Raw genomic sequence first — 18,652 nt, 5'->3', positions numbered from 1 at the left:
TAATTTTATAAACACCATTATTTAGACCTTTCAACCCACTATATCTGGTAGTCAGATAACTTAGCTTGTAGCATTTTGAACCTTGGGTATTGAAATAAATTTCAAATTCCACCATTACTTGCTGTGGAAACCTAACATACTCTGTGCAATGGCATCTGAGTTTGACTCTCAGGCCACCACTTACTGCTGTTATGCTTTGCTGAGCTCATTAGTTGCTTTTGTGACTTTTAAGAAAAAAAGACAAATTCATCTTCTTGGATTCAGATGCTGCACATGGTATGATCCTCTTTCCCTTGTATCAGATTGAGCCACAAGGTGTCTTGGTGCAGAGCCTAATTCTAAAAATGAACAGACCTGCTGAACTCAGCATTAGGATATGTACACCTAAAGTAAGTCACACATCCAGAGAGGATTTTAAATGAGGTTTAGAGCTGGGTCAATAGTGTGGCAATGGAGTGGCAATCAGAATCAAACATGAAATCAGGTTCTAGGTACAATTTTAACACTAACTGCTATTAAACTATTAAAAAAAAAAAAGAATATGTCCTTCAGCCTTTAACTTTATTAGTTACTAAACACTGAGAGCTTGACAAACTTAACAGAGTATGACTTTGATAATCTTTCCCACTTGAGATTTGAAACACAAGTTGTTCATAGTAATTTATGTTTACTTTCTACTATTAATAATTAGCAGAGTACACTACTCTTGAGGTTACGAAGCCTTGTTACAGAAATCAGCATCTCAGGACTCTGAGATTTAAAAAATTACATTTCATTCTTTAGAAAGTTTTAACCAAATAGGCTTTGAAAGACTACAGAATGATAAAATAAAAACAATTCTAGAAAAAGAATTTCACCACAGTACAGCTGTTGCCAACCTGACTTCCAGCCGACTCTCATGGACAGTAGAGATCCTTACCTCCATTCCCTGATTGATAGCCAGTTTCGCAACTCTCATTGCTACTGGTCCCTAAAATGAGAGAAAGTTTATTGACAAATCATCAATACCTGCAAGATTTGTAACTGAAGAGTCTGCAAATCAATAATCTTATAATAGGACCACCTAGACTTTGGACTTTTGTTAAATTTACAGTCTATAAGTCATATACCCTAGTTTTTATAATTATAGTAGACACTTGCTTATAAACTGATAGTTTAAGAAATATTAAGAAAAAGTAAAAGAATACTATTTTCTAAAGAACCTAATTATTGTGTTTGGTTTATGTTTCAAAGGTGCTGAGTGTGTCCACATTTGTCAAGCTTTATCAATTTCCTTCAAGACAAGGCTCAGTATGGCCATTTTAAGATACATCATTATAGGTCTTTGCAAGGTCCGTCCTATATCCCTACTGTCGCACAATGGAGAAATGTGAAAACATGTAATCATGAAACAAAATTAACTGATGGAAGCTTCAAACCTACAGTATGCTATTGCAAAGCCTGCTCTGGCCAAGTGACAACACACTCGTGAGTGGCTGAGATCCCCAGTAAGCAGAGGGATTCCCACACTCGCCTCCAGTTTGCTGCAGAACTGCCAAGACATCTTTGGGAATCATCTCAGTCCTCTGCCTATCCATCAGCATCAGCTTCTGGATATTCAGGCCTGCTGATCTGGGAAAAGCCAAATGCTTATGAGGCAGTACTAATAAGAAGTTGTAACCATCAATTTCCAGAACCACTGTATGTTACAATTTTTACTGTACTTTAATTGTCTTTCTATCAAGGTGCTCAAGACACAACTAACCACCAATAAATGCCATACTTAAGCTATAACATTTTACATTTCCAATGAAAAATTTTAGCTGTTACACTTGTGATCCAATAAACTAGTTCACTAATTATTTTCTTTTTCTGCCTCCTATGAATTTTCTACCCAAGACCTTTTGCCTCTCTTCTGAGGAGCTCCACAGTAACAAAGTAATGTATTAAAATAATTGCTATACTAAAAAATAAAACCTGTATATTTTTTTTCTTGTTTAAAAGTTGAAAGCCAGCACATATAATGAAAACACAGACCAGATCATGGCAAGATGAGGACTGATGGAGGTTTTTTCCTTCACTATGAAATAATTACCAAATAACACCATTCAATGCAAGAGAGAAAACTTCTGATTACTTGCTACATAATTACCATGGCTTTTTGATATATATTTTTTGTGACAGTTCTCTTTAATAAAGCTGCTTCTTTTCCAGTGTTATTATTTGGTAAAAACTAAAAACCAGAATCAAAATAATTTGTTATACCTGAGGTAAGAATTCTTTCGCCAGAGCTAATGCTCTTCTGTATGCAGCATCCCCTGCTTCATTCTGTTCTACCACATGGCTAATCAATCCTATTGATTTTGCTTCCTCACCATCTACAATGCGTGCAGAGAAGATTAGTTCTTTTGCCAGTGACACTCCAATTGTGCGAGGTAATCTTTGTGTCCCCCCTAGAGTTTGTAAAAAGACAAAATGCAAATATTAGTTTCCCATGTATCTATACCACAAATGTAGATGCCTTGCTCATTTTAAGTGTTTTCATTTTAAATTCCATAAACAATTACATAGACATACAGAAATTCAACTAGTACAAAGGCATTATTATGTACCTTCTTCAGTTTTACAGACTACATCTAAATTGAAATCAATTGCACTGTTTCTCAGAAAGACATGTAAATAACTGACAATAGGTATCATTACAAAAGATTCTGTTCTATTACAGACAAGTTACCTTATTAGTATCAGCCAAAAGCTGAACAAAATCTTCTTGACAGTAATTAACATAACCAAACTCTGTGTTTCTTTTTAACACTATATATTTTAATGATATAAATCACCACTTCCAAAGAATTATACTTAAAAAGAAAATATACCTTAACAAGTCCGTTCTAAAATTAGCACCTTAGGGACAATATTTACATGTAAACTAAACTAAAAGCACTACTAGACAAGGTCTCTAAGAAGCCATGGTTTTGCCTTGTCTCCCTCCTGTATAACTGATGCAACCTTAAAGTGTGAATAAAAAAACTAGGGAAGAACAAGGACAAGTGCAGATCAGCAGAGAAAGCATCTAACTTTATAACACTTAGCATTTCTTAGCACATTAAAAACTTCTTTGACTTATCAGCATTTTCAGAAGGTCAATAAGCAGTAACTACATTAACCAGAAATGAAGATTGCTTAGCTGGACTAACAATTAACTTTTGAGAACTAACAAAGAATGAGAATGTGGGAATAATCATTATCAAAACTGAAGATGTAGATTCAAATCACTGAAGCACATGTTTATGCATTAAGACAGTGGAAATGGCCTTTATCCAGGAAAAAGGATTTTGAAAATCACAAAATCTACCATTTTGACATGGATCTGAAACAAATACTTAATTTATACAAACAGTCTGTAAGCAAAAATTTCTTTCCAAATAGTTATTTCTGCAAGAGCATGCTAATATATTTAAATGTAAATCTATGTACATATGCAAGAGGAATATTTATAGGAGTTATTCAAAGTGGGGTGGTATAACGCTGTGCAAATGTGTGTTCAACTAACAAAATATTTTAACTTCTACTACATAATGTGGACTAAACCACATTATGTAGTAGAATTGTTTCATTCAAACCATTCAGTTCTCTTACTGTTCGTTCCTGAAAATACTTTCAATATGAGATAAATAAACTGACTGGAAACAAACTAAAAGTTTTTGTGATTTAATGATTCAGCTTTCTACTAGTATTTTTCTGAACCACAAGCTTCAGTATTACTGTATTCTTCCCTGTAAAATCAGATCTGCCTTTGAACACCTTATAAAATACAAAATTGTAGATGGTTTGGAGGATTTCTGCCTTATGCCTTTCTAGAATAGTAGAAGATGATAGCCTATAACAAAAACTGAGTTACATCTTCCAGGCAAAAACTGGAGGAATGAAAAAAATTATTATAACAATTAAAATAAAATTTGTAGAAAAAAAAAGCATTAGTAAATACAAATAATGTTATATTCTCTATGATCCTGCAGTGCTTGAGAGGATTTTAGCAAGTCAGTCCTAATGGTCAAGGGCAACAGATATACAATAAATTCTGCTAATTCTGCTAATTTCTAAAGCTAGGCCAGCTATAGTGCTAGGGGTAAAATATTGCTACCACCACCATTTGGAGACATTCTTAAGAAAGGGGCAAGGGATGCATATACATGAAAGTAACCCACACTGGATCCCAAAAAACACTACAAACCCTGAAGCATAAGCCTTCCCTTCAGCCTTGGCTTGCCTCATGGGTGACATTCATGGAGAATGACTAAAGCTGTTTCTATCAAATTTATACCAGACCTACATGCCAGAAAAATGTGAGCTGTGTTTTCAAGAAACTCACTGCTTCTGATGCTGAGCTGTTCCACCACCACCACCCCTACCAAACATTTCTTGGGTTTTTTTATTTAAACATTGAATGTCTCTTAATTTCTCACCCAAACAGGCTGTCACACTAATCAACATCTATTCTTATACACATTTTAAGCACACATTGAATATAGCAAATGTCTACCTTATTCTCCTTAAGAATATTTTAGTCACAAATTATTCCTTTCACGGCAGCCATGGAATCTAGAAATGCATCCAGTTTGGCTTTTGATTAAAGAAAACTATTTGTCCAAATCATAAGACCTGAAACCATATGAGGCTGTATTTACTGACTCTGCATCTTCTGCTTCTTTCTTGCATGTATTCCTAGTATTCTTCTTTCCTTAATTATCTGCCCCTTCCTTTACTGTTTTATCTCTTCTATTACTGCTTTACCAGGAAATGCTGAAAACAAAGTTTCATTGAGCAACAATATTTCATAACTTTGACCAAACAATGGATATGTTGAAGCATGAAATAGTGTTTATAGATTAAAAAAAAAACTGTTCTTGCCAGTGTCTTACACAATAATGATTAAAGAGCAAAAAAAAAAAAAAAAGGCAGACTATAGTTGTTTGGCTGCCTCCTACACTGAAAAGCCATTAAGCAGAGGAACATACTCTTAGATTAATATTTACAGAACAGAAGCCAACAGTTCACTGCATCAATCATATATATTCAGTAGTAGGGGTAACAAACTTGCACACACAAAAGCTATAAGACCAAATTAATCAAATGCAAACAACACACTATAATACATCCAACACACTGAAGTTGCATCCATTTATGAAGAAAAGATGGAGTATGCCACAGATAGACGTTCTGTTTTGGTAATACACAAAGAACACACAGTGTCTGCCAACTATAATCAGAGCTAAAGGAAGTAACACCCAGTCTTCAAAGACATTACTTAACCAAGGCATTTCATCTAAATGTAGTGCAGAATTTGATGGGAGAATAGTTGTTTCATCTTCACAAATTTAATGACATGTTATTTCAAGGACTAGTGATCTGGAATTACTCACTGTGCTGATAGAAGTATTTAACATACAGTAGCAATGTAAATGTATTCTTACCTGAAATGGTATAGAGTCAATGTTGTAATAATTGCAAATAGCATTTTTAGAGATATTATTTCTTATTTAAAGTGTGTTTACTGTGAAAAGACACAGTAAACAAAAGATTGCTGGTCTGGTATAAAAACTATTAAACAGTGTTTTTTTTAATTTAACAAATAGTTAATTTTATATGAATATTTATTTACTATGAGTAATTCATCATTTAAAAAATATGTACACAACTGGTTTGAATTAAGGGAATTACGTGATAAATGCCCAAGAGTATATCCAACAAGATGAAGCAACCAGCTTACTGGAAATAGATTCATCATTCTGGCAGAGAATATCTACAGTCAGTAGTTTCTCATAGCTGATGGCACTGTCAAAACATATAAGAAAAAATTGTGTTCTGACAAAAAAAATTCCAAAATTTAATTCAGTAATAATCCTGTTTACTAAATCAAGTAAAAAAGTCATCCTATCCTATCCTATCCTATCCTATCCTATCCTATCCTATCCTATCCTATCCTATCCTATCCTATCCTATCCTATCCTATCCTATCCTATCCTATCCTATCCTATCCTATCCTATCCTATCCTATCCTATCCTATCCTATCCTATCCTTTGTTTGATTCACAGCAGATGAATTTAACCGACAGATTTCTAGCTTTCTTATTTTAAAGAGTACTTTGCACATCTTATATTTTATTAATAATCAGCAGTGAAACCAAAATCAGTCATCCACAAACCTTCTAATTAGAAGTAAAATGTATCCTTGTGGTCTTTTTGCAGAAAACTCTAAGTAGATTTTTCACTCTTCCATCAAAACTCATAAAAATATGGAATGCAGAAATCTACTGTTTATAATAGCGAATCCTCAACAATGTAAATCCATAAAAAAGCCTAATATGGATAAAATTATTATTTTAGTATAACACTTTTAAGTCATGTTATGTCCTATTTTAAAAGTCTCTGTTACAAACATAGCTTCCACTTTTAAAGTACCTGCCATCTGTTGCTAAGTTAAGGAGTTTCCAAAATACAAAACATGCTAAAGGTCTAAACGCTGTACCTAGATAACATTTAACACAAATTTTCCAACAGACTATTTCCAAGATTAGGCTTGACCCTGAGAAGTTGTATATACTTTAGTTAATTTAAATCCAGGTATAAATATTTATGGGCTCAGGCATCCCCAGTTTTGTCTCAGAAGGAAACACAAACCAGAGAACCAACTTACAACCAAAACTAGCTTAGGCTGGGAAAGACTTCCATAAAGATGCAAAAAGATGACAAGGTGAAAATGTGATGGAGAAGAAAAGAAACAAAGCACTATTTCTGTAAGATGAAAAAACCCACTGAAATGACAAAGAGCAAGAAGTGGGTAAGGCCACTCTTACATATGGCCACGTAGTTGTTGCTTGGAAAAAGACTGGAGATCTGAGGAAAGACTGAGACAGTGGCCTGAGGCTGACTCAGAGGTTGCACCAGCGTCTGTAATGACTAAGGAAAGAAGTTTTTTGAGCAAAATTTCATAGTAGGTTGCCCAAAGGGCTCGCACAAGTCTGGCTTGTTGGTCGAGCCAAAGAAAGCTCCACATGCCTGTCAGACACAATCTCCCCTAGCTGAGGTCCAAGAGGCAGGACAACTTGCTGTCTATGCCAGCCTGGCTGTGGCAAACCCCATCTCCAAAACAGCCCATTTAATTTGCAAATCACTCCTTAACTTTCACAATCCGTTCTATTTATCTGCATCTATGGATTGGTTTATTTAAAAACCTATCTGAAAAATATCTACACCAAGCCACCATGCGTGGGTGGCTTGAGGATGACAGCTTAAATCAGAAGAATGCAGTACTTGGCTTGAAGATGCATGAATGCTTAAGATGCATGAGAGGAAGTGTAAATACACTTTAAGAATTCACTAGCAGTTAAACAATTACAGCTTTTGTACTGAAAGATGAAATGGCCCATGAAAATTAGAAAAACTAATTTATTTTCAAAATAAGTAATTGTATTGTAGATTGAGAAAATAGAAGATGTTTCCTAGCAGATGGCTGCATACATGAAATGGATGGACCCAAAGAAATGCATCTGGAACACAAAGTTTATAAAAAGGACTCCACTTCAAAAGGGATTCTGCACCTGGCATAAGGAGCTCACTCCACATTTCACTCGCAAACATGGTACAAACAACTCCACTGTCAGATAAAACACTGTTTGAGAAGCACAGATCTGCGTTATTCCCCATGGACTCCCAGGACTTGCGGCTCCAAGCAAAGCTAATACACACGTTGACAATATTATTTGGTTTTAAACTGAAATTATTTGAGGAAAAAAAACCAGAAATGCCAAAGACTGTTCATCTACTTATTAACTTTTACTTAAGTGTGCACAAGTGCAACAAGCATGAGCACAAGTAAGACTGTGTGCCTTCCTGTTACTCCATATAGGAGCTTGGTATTTTGTTTGATGATGCAATCAGTCACCTTAAACAAAATTCAAAAGTAGAAACACATTGAAACATAAGTCTTCTTGCTGCAGATAGATATTAATGGCCCATAAGAAGGCATTTTCCAGTTTCAAAATTACACCCACAGATTTATGAAGTCATTACTCAGCTGTAACAACAGGTAGGAGGTTTAGACCAGTGCTGCACTGTATGATCGTACTTAATAAATCATATGGGATTAATGTGTAATATTAAGTAAGAACTTTTATTTAACTTGTATTTTAAACAAATAATTTTACTAGTCCATATTCTTATACTTTTAAATTGACCATGATGGCTAAACTTCATTTAATATGAAAATCAAGGCAAGAAAAAAACAGATGAGAAACCTTTCATCTCTACCTATGGCAAGTGAAAGAGAAAAATCAATTACCATGGTAGTATCCTATTTTACTTATATTTTAATGAGATCACAGTCTTAAGTGGGTCAATTACTATAGCTTCCAGTGGACGGAACTGGAATGAACAAACAACAAGCAAAGCAAAAAACAGACTAATAAATCTGAAGTCTTCACTGCTTAAAAGCAAGTGACTTGAACGTTTTCCTCACTTGAGTGCTCTTCTTACAGAAGTCTACCATTTTATTCTTCCACTTAGTAAAGAAATCTCCTAAACTGCCCAACCAATTCCTATTTCTGAACTCTATTCTTTCTCCCATCCTGACTACTATTACATTAATCTGCTTTTATCTCTTCCAGAGTAAAGGGTTTTTAAGAATTGATGTCTGAAATTATTCATCCCTGAAATTCTGTGACTTGAGGAGCACTAAAGAAGGATGAATTGGTAGCTAATACAATTTAAGCTCAGGGAAAATGGCCAAGTCAATGAGATAGCAGGAGGACACAATCTCACCTGGTTCAGCTACCAAATCCCAAGAAGGCAGAGCACTCTTACTGATAAATAAATGCAAAATTAACTTGTACATACAAAGCACATTTTTCATCTTCAGTTAAATGTACTGCCAGCTGAGGAAGCATACACTACAGCTACACTGAAGCTAACCTAGTAGTTAGGCTATATCCTAATATCTACAACAATTTGGGGTTGGCTTTGAAAACAGAGATTCTACAAAAAAATGGCCAAATCCTTCAATACTGGCATGCATCAATATAGCAATATACAATGCAAAAAGGAAACTCTTCCATAAACTGGAATATGAGATACATTAGTAGCAACATTTCAGTTTAAAGCCAGTTCCTGTGCAATAGAACACCTACTCCAATAAGCACAAACTGGTATCGTAACACTTTATTGTCTTGGACTGCTCAAACATTTTTCATTAACTTCAGCACTTCCATCACCTTCTTCATATTTTTTAATTCTTGAAAAAAAACCCTAGAAATCAATATGTGAGAGGAAATCAACAGAGACTAAATAAGCAGTTTTTCTGAGTCATCAGCTGTCAGATGGTTACAATACTTCAGGAATTAAATACATTAAGAGAATACCTTCTACGTTCCTCTTGCCTGCTGCTGTGACATTACAATTACAGGACAGAAGTCCCTGGTTTTAGCACAAAATGCAATATGTGCAAGTCTTTCCCCCACTGATGAAGAAACTAGTGCTAATTATATTCTTCTGTCACCCAGTCAAGCACACATGAGTCGGATTTATTGGACCTTTATATTTTTAAGGATCAACAAATATATAAAAAATATAAATATAAATATTTTATATATATATATATAAATAAAAAAAAATATATATATATATATATATATTTTATATATATACTGCTGGCTCCCAGTTTCTGGATCTCTCAGGGCATTCTGGATCTTTTCACCCTCCTCTGGAAGAAATCCATCTGCTTGACTAAAGATTCAGCGCTAGAGCTCTCCCAAATCCTCAGCAGGTTAGGAACATTTTACTGGAGCCTGGAGACATCAAAAGCTCTATTACTGCCTAAGTCCTTCAAAGAACACACAGCATTTGAGCAGGAAACTAAAATTTTTTTAAAAAATCTTTAACTAAAGGACACTTTTCTCTTGAAATCTGAAGAGAATCCTGGAATCTTTAAGAAAAAAAAAAAAAAAAAGACAAGCCTTGTAAGAGTCCATTAGCCTGCAAGGCCAGAAATTTGATGAGCAAGCATGAACCCACATCACCTTCTTGGCCTCAGTCTCTTTTCTCTTTCTTTCTCAGATAAAATGGTATTTTTTAACAGACTTACTACTTTTGTTTCATTTTAAGCCTATGATGTGTTTCACCCTAGTTACTGCCAGCCTTCTTCCCTACCCAGACTCAGTTGTAACATTTATTCTTCTTGGAAGTAGACCACTGAAACAGCTCAGAAACTGAAAGCATTTATCACACCTCCATTTTTAATCCTAGTCAAACAGGACTGTATCTTACATGCACATGTAATTGAAGGTCACACAAAGAGCTGTAGGTATTTTGTGAAGCTATCTGGTGAAATACCAAAAGTAAGATAAGCTTGCAGTGTGTTAGCATGCCTTTTTATGTTACAAAACATAAATATGATTTGAGACAGTCTACTTAGCTCTCTCAGTCTCTCTCTTCTATTTCCTTGTCATATGTGTCTATTTCTTTAGGTGTTTTTAAGATTCTAAAACAACATTTCTGGTGAAACAACAAAAAAAAATTATCTGAAACAAAACATTATAGTTTTACAACTTGTTTTCAGTTGATAATTAAGGGCAGGCATTGAATTGAACCCTCTGAATGTTAATAGTCCTACATACACCTGAAAAAAACTTACTAAAGTGAATTTATCCCTTCCTTCTAGCCTGTTGCTTGTATTCATGCCATGTACTAATTCATACCAGTGAGAACTTGTGTGAAAGAAAATCCTGGTTGTTTGAACAGACAAAAATAAAATATAAGAAATAAAAATGAGGCTATTAATATGACAGTGATCTTACATGGTACTCACACTGAATATGTGGAATATCCTTGAACAGAAGCAATTTTAATTGTTTTCCACAGATAATTCCCCAGCCCTGGTAATAAGTATATCCTCTCTTTATCGGTTCATAACAGAACAGAGGGCTAGGTGCAGCTGTGAGCTCAGGCTCCTGTGTTTGAATCCCACAATCTCACCCACCTCTGACTAAACACAGTCATGATCCCCTACAATACTCTGGCTTAGGTCCCTAAATATGAGAGCAATGGTGTTTACTTGCTAACACACTGAATGGGAAAGAAACAACTACCTCCCCCTCAAAAATTAAGAAACGTTTTCTGCAAATATAAACTACATACAGCTGATGCTCAAGGCACACAGACAGGAAGGCGGTGAAATGGGGTGAAGGACATTTTTGAAGAAAAAATACTGGGAAATCAAGGGCAGGGAGTAAGCCTGAAATTGAAGGGAGTTAGAACAGATGACTGTAATAGGAAGAAAAATTTTCAGTGACCCTGTACAGAGCTTCTAAATGTCTCCTTTTTGTGAAAGATCATCACTCTGTTTCCTAGAAACTAAGTAAATAAGGGCTTCCTTTAGCTTGGTTGTTTTCTAGAAATGTCTATTAAAAATTCTTAGGACCATCTAAATTCCCTCTGGCCAATAAATATGTCTCATCATTCTGCATAGTCAAGGAAGCCAAGAAGCTATGAGGACCAGATAAGGCCCAAGACAAGAGGAGAATTTCACTCTATTCATAAGAACTAAGAAACTCTGTCAGGTATTCTTCATATTAGCATATTGAACTAAAAGGTCAAAATTAAACTAACTTTCGTCATCCTTTTTAGTTTAGATAAAACAAGTTTCAGTGTAGTCATTCATATTTCCTAATGCTCAGATGCAAAATAATATCAAAATGTGCACCAGTCTAGGCTTCTGAGAGACTGAATTCTTAAAACACTCATGTCTATGTCAAATACATTGCACTCTGTTCCAGTTTTCTTTACAGTTTCACAAAACTGCCAGAGCAAGAATTAGCTTAGAATTACTCAAGAGAAAACTTAGATTAACTTAGTCATCTGATTAATACTGTCTTCCCAGATCTCGATTTCTTATTAAAATATAAATAATATTAATATAGAGTTGTTTATGCAAAGTTACAAAGGATTAACAGCTTTTCTTTTAATGATGAAAAATGGAGGTAAAGAAGGAAGGACAGGAATCTACTATTTCTGGAATTCAGAGATTTGCAATAGTTGGCTCAAAAGAAATCTCCAGAGCCAGAAAGGTTCTGTGAAATAATTAAGGAAACAGTTCTCCATAAATCATTTTGTTCAGCTTGTTTTGTGGTGAACTAACTTGTGCAGCTGTTCTTCTGAGGCAGACTACACAATTGCCATTTCATTTGCTGAATTTTCTGTATGCTGAAGAAAAATGCCAGACATAAGAGTGAATTCATTAGGAGTTTGGAAACTATTTTTCTTTCTCATATAATACAGTCATAAATGAACATGAAATGGAAATAATTAGATTCTGTACCCTTATTCAGTAATGACAGATCTCCAAATAAGTAAACTACTCAATTAAAACAAAGCTACACAATTCATACTAATATAAAAGATGCATTTTTAATTTCCTTCAAATTTAACATTGACCATAAGTAGACGAAATGTAGTGTTTTGTCTTATGTTGGCCTGACACATTGATGAGACTTACTTCACAGTCATCAATCCTTTGGCAGCTAAAAATGGGGCCAAAACAAACTAGAAAGCTGTGCTCCCATATCAGAGATGTCAGATGTTTCATTATATCTTTACACTTCCTAGCTGAGAGATCAGGAGATGGCTTAGTTGTGTTTTCCAAGTACCTTTCATTGTTCTATAATGCCATGATGGCAACCATACAATGTAATTAAAATATTTTTGAACAACTGCAATTTATCTGTTACAAGAAAAATGATGCATAACTGTATTATGTATGAGTGTCCTAAATTCAGTTACTGTACCTCTGAAACGCATACATTTGATTATCTTTTAAGCTTAATCAGGTGGTTTTTTTTATTCATTTTAGTAGATAAAAAAGATTATCACTTTTGATCTTCTGTTCCTCAAAACCCTTAAGTTTAAGTACTTATAATGTAATAAAACCAAAAGTTTAGCCTAATATTTTATATCTTCTATGCCTCAAGAGACAATGTCCACTTGTAATATTCATAATGAGTAGTTGGGAGGGTTGATATTTTTATGTATTTATTGACACAAAAAAAGTGCTAAAGCTTGTATGCACTAACAAAAGCTTTTTTTCTCCCCATTTCGTCCCCCTCAGTAACAGCTCATACTCTTACAGCTCCCTACATGCAAAGACATGGATTTCTTTTGGCTAAATTTTAGAATTCAAACCAACTGCTCTAGAAGTATAAAATAGGTTTAATATTTTCAGTTTGCTCTAACACATTATATCCATATCTGTGAACAAGGGAAGTGAGACACATCAGAATCTGTTTTGCAGCCTCTGTGATTATGACTAATCCAAGTCCAGTAATCACTGTGTAAAGGCTAAATTGGCTTTTCTAAAAGCAGAGGGGTGGAACCTAATATGATATGTTACAGCAGATGTGTGGAAGTTTTAAATTTACAAATCTGATTACACCTGTTAAAATTTACAAACTACCAGCAGAATACCTCAGTGCATCACAAATTGACTAATGCGATTTTATTTACAAAAAGTGAAGATTAGTATTTTTGTTGCCCACTTACAATTTTGTCTAAAAGTCAGGACAATTAGGGGATGAAGGAATATGTTTGCTGTATTTTTACCTTGTTAACAAAACAAAGCTGTTTATACTTCTTCACAGAAGTTTTGGGAAAAGCAAATTTCTTATCATCACCACAACACAATTTCCTCACAGATACTACTGAAATCTATTTCCATAACATTCCTGTAGGATGAAGCATTATTACCTTCATGTACTTTTTATACAGAGAAATGAATAATTGTTTTTCCACACCTAGGCTAAAAAATGTAAAGGAAAGAGGGCATGATGTTAATTTTACATAAGCAGGAAATAAAATATACAAAGTATAGAGTATCAGATGATCAAAGGAGAAACATCTACTTTATGAAGGAGGGGGTCAGTGAAAAAATGTGTCATGTTTCATAATGCTTATGCACAAAGGACATAATTTCAGTCAAAAGGCATTATAGTGACAGCTGAACTTGTTACAGTTTCTCCAACTATCATTAGAAAATGTGAATTTACCAGTAAGTAGAGTGAGTATTCAGACATATTTTTCTTTGAGCAGAACACAGGTGGGTTTTCTGTAAAATCTGCTCTGCCTCCTATCAGTTAATGTGTGTAACTCATTTAAGTTCACCAGACTCTTCACTCTGAGGAAGTTTAGCCAAGATGACTGTCTGGTCCCACACTGAAGCATTGGTGAGACTGTAGCTCTGCAGTGGACTGACCGAGATAAATATGTTAGGTTTAAGAAGAAAGAAGTACTAGGCAACCTGGACAGGTGACTGCAGTACACCAAGCTCTGGCTAAAGGCCATTAGTCAAAGGAGAAAGCTGACCAAGAAGCCTGGCAGCTCTTCAAGGCTCTCCCAGTGGAGGGCTTCTACATTAGCAGCTCCAAGAAGCTCCATTTAAAACAATTCTCAGGCTTTAGATGTGGTGAGGAAAATCTATGTATGAAGTAGAAAGGTTGCATAAACAGCTAGCCAAAAGTCACAGACTTCATACAATTAATTTCTTACCTTTTTATTTCATTTGCTTCTTACTGATTCCTGCCTTAGCTTAATGTGTCAAAAATTTTCCTACTTCCTTCTGCCATACCAGCTATCATTCTTAGGCTCTTCAGCTGTCTTTATCATTCACCACATAAAAAAAAAAAAAAAAAAAAAAAAAAAAAAGGGTTCAGTGCATTATACACAGCTTTGTTTCTCTCCAGGAATTATTGTCTCACCAATCTCAGATTTAATTATGAGATCAACTTTCCCTTGTAAATTTAGCAGGTTAAAGTTGAAGGTTAATAACTTTCCTGAGTTCTGCCGATTTGTAAGAAATGGGCTGAGACAGCATTTCACACCCTACTGCTCAAACTCTGGAGGTGAATATGAAACCTGTATATGGGGATCAGGTAACAGTAAGAGAGTCTGCAAAAGAGTAGATGTTAATTATCTCTGGCAGGAGGAGAAATAGCTAAATACTACTTGGTTCAATTTTCTAGTACCCCCCGCAGGTTAATACAAAGGAATAGCATTTGGCTTCAAAGTGAATGGCATATATATCCTGCCTAATTAAAATGAAAATAAGACCAAAGGCCTTTTATGTTGTTATTAATATTTAATAAAATATTTCTATGCTTCTGTGTGAAGAGAATACCAAAGGGAGTTCTGACTGTATTTCACCCATCTCCTCAATTTAAGGAAATGATAGTATCTTTTGCACAATAGCATAGTCCCTAGTATTATTGCTGGGATTACACTCAATAGTCTTTCTTGTTTTCAGTTTCCTTGCGTACATATCAAGTTATCCAGACTACTCACACTATTCTGGTCAAAGAGATAACATCGACAGTTCATTTAATTTAGTTACTTCAAGTGTAAACTAATCTTTCTAAGATAAATTCAGGATTCAAAAATAAATACGGAATTCTGCGAGCTCTCTGAACTAAGGTGCTATATTTTTCATTTCTTATTGCATTGTCTAACAATCTTGCACTTTCTACTATTGTGCAATCAATTTTCATTTCACACCCATATTAATTTCCTTTGCATGAAATAATACTGGAGGCAGATTATTACACATCTCACTTTTTGTAAGTGCTAAAAAAGTTAAAATCCATTTAAAAGTGAACACTTAATATAAAGAATCTTAGTGATATGATGCATTTATAGCTCTATTTCAGGCAGTGCTGGTAGCATTGCCTTTATTATTATAATATAAAATTTCCCCAATACAAACTGTTATTTTTATTTAAGCATAATCTCTCAAGTTTTTTAAAAGCCCTTCCCTTCATTAGTATAATAAAGAATCCAGCAATCAGTTCATATTGCTAGACTGGTGACAGGTTCTCCTAATTCAGCAAAAAAAGTTCAGCTGCACCTAAGAATGAAACTCATAGGAAAATGTGACTTGCTCAAAATAGAAAGGAAATAAAGAAAAGGAAAGGGAAGGAAAAGAAAGAGGAGGGGAAGGGAGGGGAGGGAAAAGAAAGTCTTGTTTTCAGTCACTGTAACATTTTTACACTGGAATACAGAGTTAAATTTGGCTTGACTTTGGTAGCAGTGTAATTTGCAAGCAGAACAATATATGTGGGGAACTTTCAGTCTTCAAAAATTTCTCATTATGAGCTGCCCCAGTATCTACGCCTATGAATGAAAGAATATATAAAGAAAGATGAGCTGGCTTAAAACTTTACAAGCTATATTGTACAGTTTTGTGCAAAATTGCATGTAAGTAGCTAAGTTTTGGGTGCTTCATTTTTCAGTCTTTGCCAAAATGCATTTTACATATATCTGTATAATCTTCAAGGCATTGTTCCTGTTTCTGTTTTTTCAGAATCTGTATGAGGAACCATGTTACCCTGTTCTTTTGAAAGTTTTAAAGTTCTTGTAAAAGTTTTCTATGCCTTCTGATGTTTATGTATTTCTACAGGAGTTTCTCGTGCACTGTCATGTAAATAATGATTATTTTGCATTATTCTTTGTGAGAGGAGAGAATTGATAGATTGTTGGTTTGACCAGTGTAGTTGGAGACGTGGCAATTACATCCTCCAATCCACTGGCACTTTTAGAATTCTATATATTGTGAGGTCAAAAATAAAGTTCCGTCCTTCTGCTTCCTTTTGTTCTTTTCATCTTAGCGTGTGTGTGTGAGTTATTTCATGTTGTAGTGCAACAGAACCATATAAAGCAGACTTTTTGAGGAGCCATATAAGGCATATTATCTTCAGCTGCAAGGTCCTGGATTTCTCTGCTGCTAAAAGGGAACAGTAAAATTTTCCTACATCAACACTGAATGCCATGTAGAGCACAGTACATACTGCAGTTGGGATTGCTGATGACAGAAGAGTAATATAACCTGCAGGAAGACTGTATGGGAGCATTCAAAAATACCCGGCTGATTTATATTGAACTAAGGAAATTCAAAGTTAATCAAATAAAGCAAGTTAAGTCCATTCTAACACAGTTTAAGTAATACTTAAAACAAATAAATTTTGAGGTGACTCCCCTCTTCCAGCACACATAAATCTTCAAAAAACACTAGCTCCATTCCCAGCTCCATAAGGGACTGCATTTTAGCAGGCACAATCATCTCTGGCACATTCCCATCCAAATGTTTTTGATGTACCATCTGTCCATCTGGACACTCTGTGCCCTGCTCTTTTCCCATTTCCTTGCTGAGTTACCAGGCCCAGTCCCCTCCTCAGTGCTGTGGCTGTTTAACTCCCTCAGCTTTTCTCTCCCTACTAGTTCCATAAAACCTTGTCCTTTAAGTTCCAGGATCACTTACCAATTTTTTCCTCCTAAAAAAGCTAATGTAACTCCCCCCAAAATCCCATTTCTTCTCCAATATGGCTTCCTGTTGAAGTACAGTTCCCTGCTAAAAGGGTCCTGAGCTGTGTCTCCCTTCCATACAGTCCCTAGAAGCTGTGAATATCCCCTGGGGTGCTCTGCATTCATCCATACGCTGTAATATGGTGGGCATTGCAAAAGGGTAACCAAGAGCACAGGCAAAAGCCTAAGATTTCTGCCCTGGCACTTGACTTCAGCATCTCAGTGCAAGGAAAATAATGCCCAGGTCCGGACAGAAACAAATAAATGTCATTGGGAAGCAGAAGACAAATAAATAGTATGTGAAGACTCATTTTTTTTGCTTCAGTCTTCAATGAGAGCCTCTCTTCCCACACCTCTGAAGTGGACACACCACAAGAAAAGAACTTTGAATAAAAGTTCCTCCACCGTAAGAGATCAGGTTCATGACCACCTGAGGAACCTGAACCTACATGTAAATCTGTGGGACCTTATGAAATGCTTTACAGAGTCCCGAGGCAATTGGCTGATGAGACCCTGAGATCAGTTGGTCAGAGCCTGGTGCTAGTAACACCAAGATTGTGGGTTCAGTCCTTATATGGGCCATTCACTTAAAAGCTGGTCTTGATCCTAGTGGGTCCCTTTCAACTCAGAATATTCTGTAATTCTCTAATTCTGTAGTTGCCAAACCACTCTCCACGGTATTTGAAAAGTCATGTCATTCAGGTGAAGTCCCAGGTGGATGGGAAAAGGGGAAACAATGTACCTATTGGGGAAGTAGCGACCCAACAGTCTTACTTCTACTCCTGGGAGGGTCATGGAATGGATTCTTCTAAAAGCTCTGAAGTACATGTGGGACAGGGAGGTGATTCAAGACAGCCAGTACAGCTTCATCAGAAGTAAGTCCTGCCTGACAAACCCAGTGGCCTTGAATGATGGAAGTACTCTGTCAGTGGACAAAGAAAGCTATCATTTATCTGGACTTATGTAAAGAATTTGACACACTCCCCTTTAACATCTTTCTCCCTAAACTGAGGAGATGAATTTCATGGGTGGACTGTTTCGTGGACGAGGAATTGGTTAGATAGTCATATCCTGAGGACACTGGCTAACATCAATGTCCAGATGGACATCAGTGAAAACTGATGTTCTTCAGGGGGTCTGTATTGGGACCAGTGCTGTTTATTATCTTCAGCAATGACACAGACATCAGGATCAAGAGCACACTCAGCAAATACACAGATGACACCAAGCTGAGTGGTAATGTTGACACACCTGAAGGTGCCATCCAGGATGTCATCCA

General features: G+C 35.6%; 1 protein-coding gene across 1 annotated transcript in view; it reads right to left on the bottom strand.

The window, feature by feature from the left end:
* The window catches only part of AUH (AU RNA binding methylglutaconyl-CoA hydratase), a 110,865-nt gene that overhangs the window by 2,931 nt on the left and 89,282 nt on the right, over positions 1 to 18,652 (bottom strand). Inside the window, exons 7-8 of the mRNA XM_072922031.1 lie at positions 2,245 to 2,432; positions 920 to 970 (exon numbers count right to left, since the gene is read on the bottom strand). Coding sequence (XP_072778132.1) covers positions 920 to 970; positions 2,245 to 2,432 — 239 coding nt within the window. The remainder of the gene's footprint in view (positions 1 to 919; positions 971 to 2,244; positions 2,433 to 18,652) is intronic.

This window comes from Taeniopygia guttata, chromosome Z, assembly GCF_048771995.1.
Source record: "Taeniopygia guttata chromosome Z, bTaeGut7.mat, whole genome shotgun sequence".
In the NCBI taxonomy this organism is placed as follows: Eukaryota; Metazoa; Chordata; class Aves; order Passeriformes; family Estrildidae; genus Taeniopygia; species Taeniopygia guttata.
This window is presented reverse-complemented; position numbering and strand designations above follow the sequence as displayed.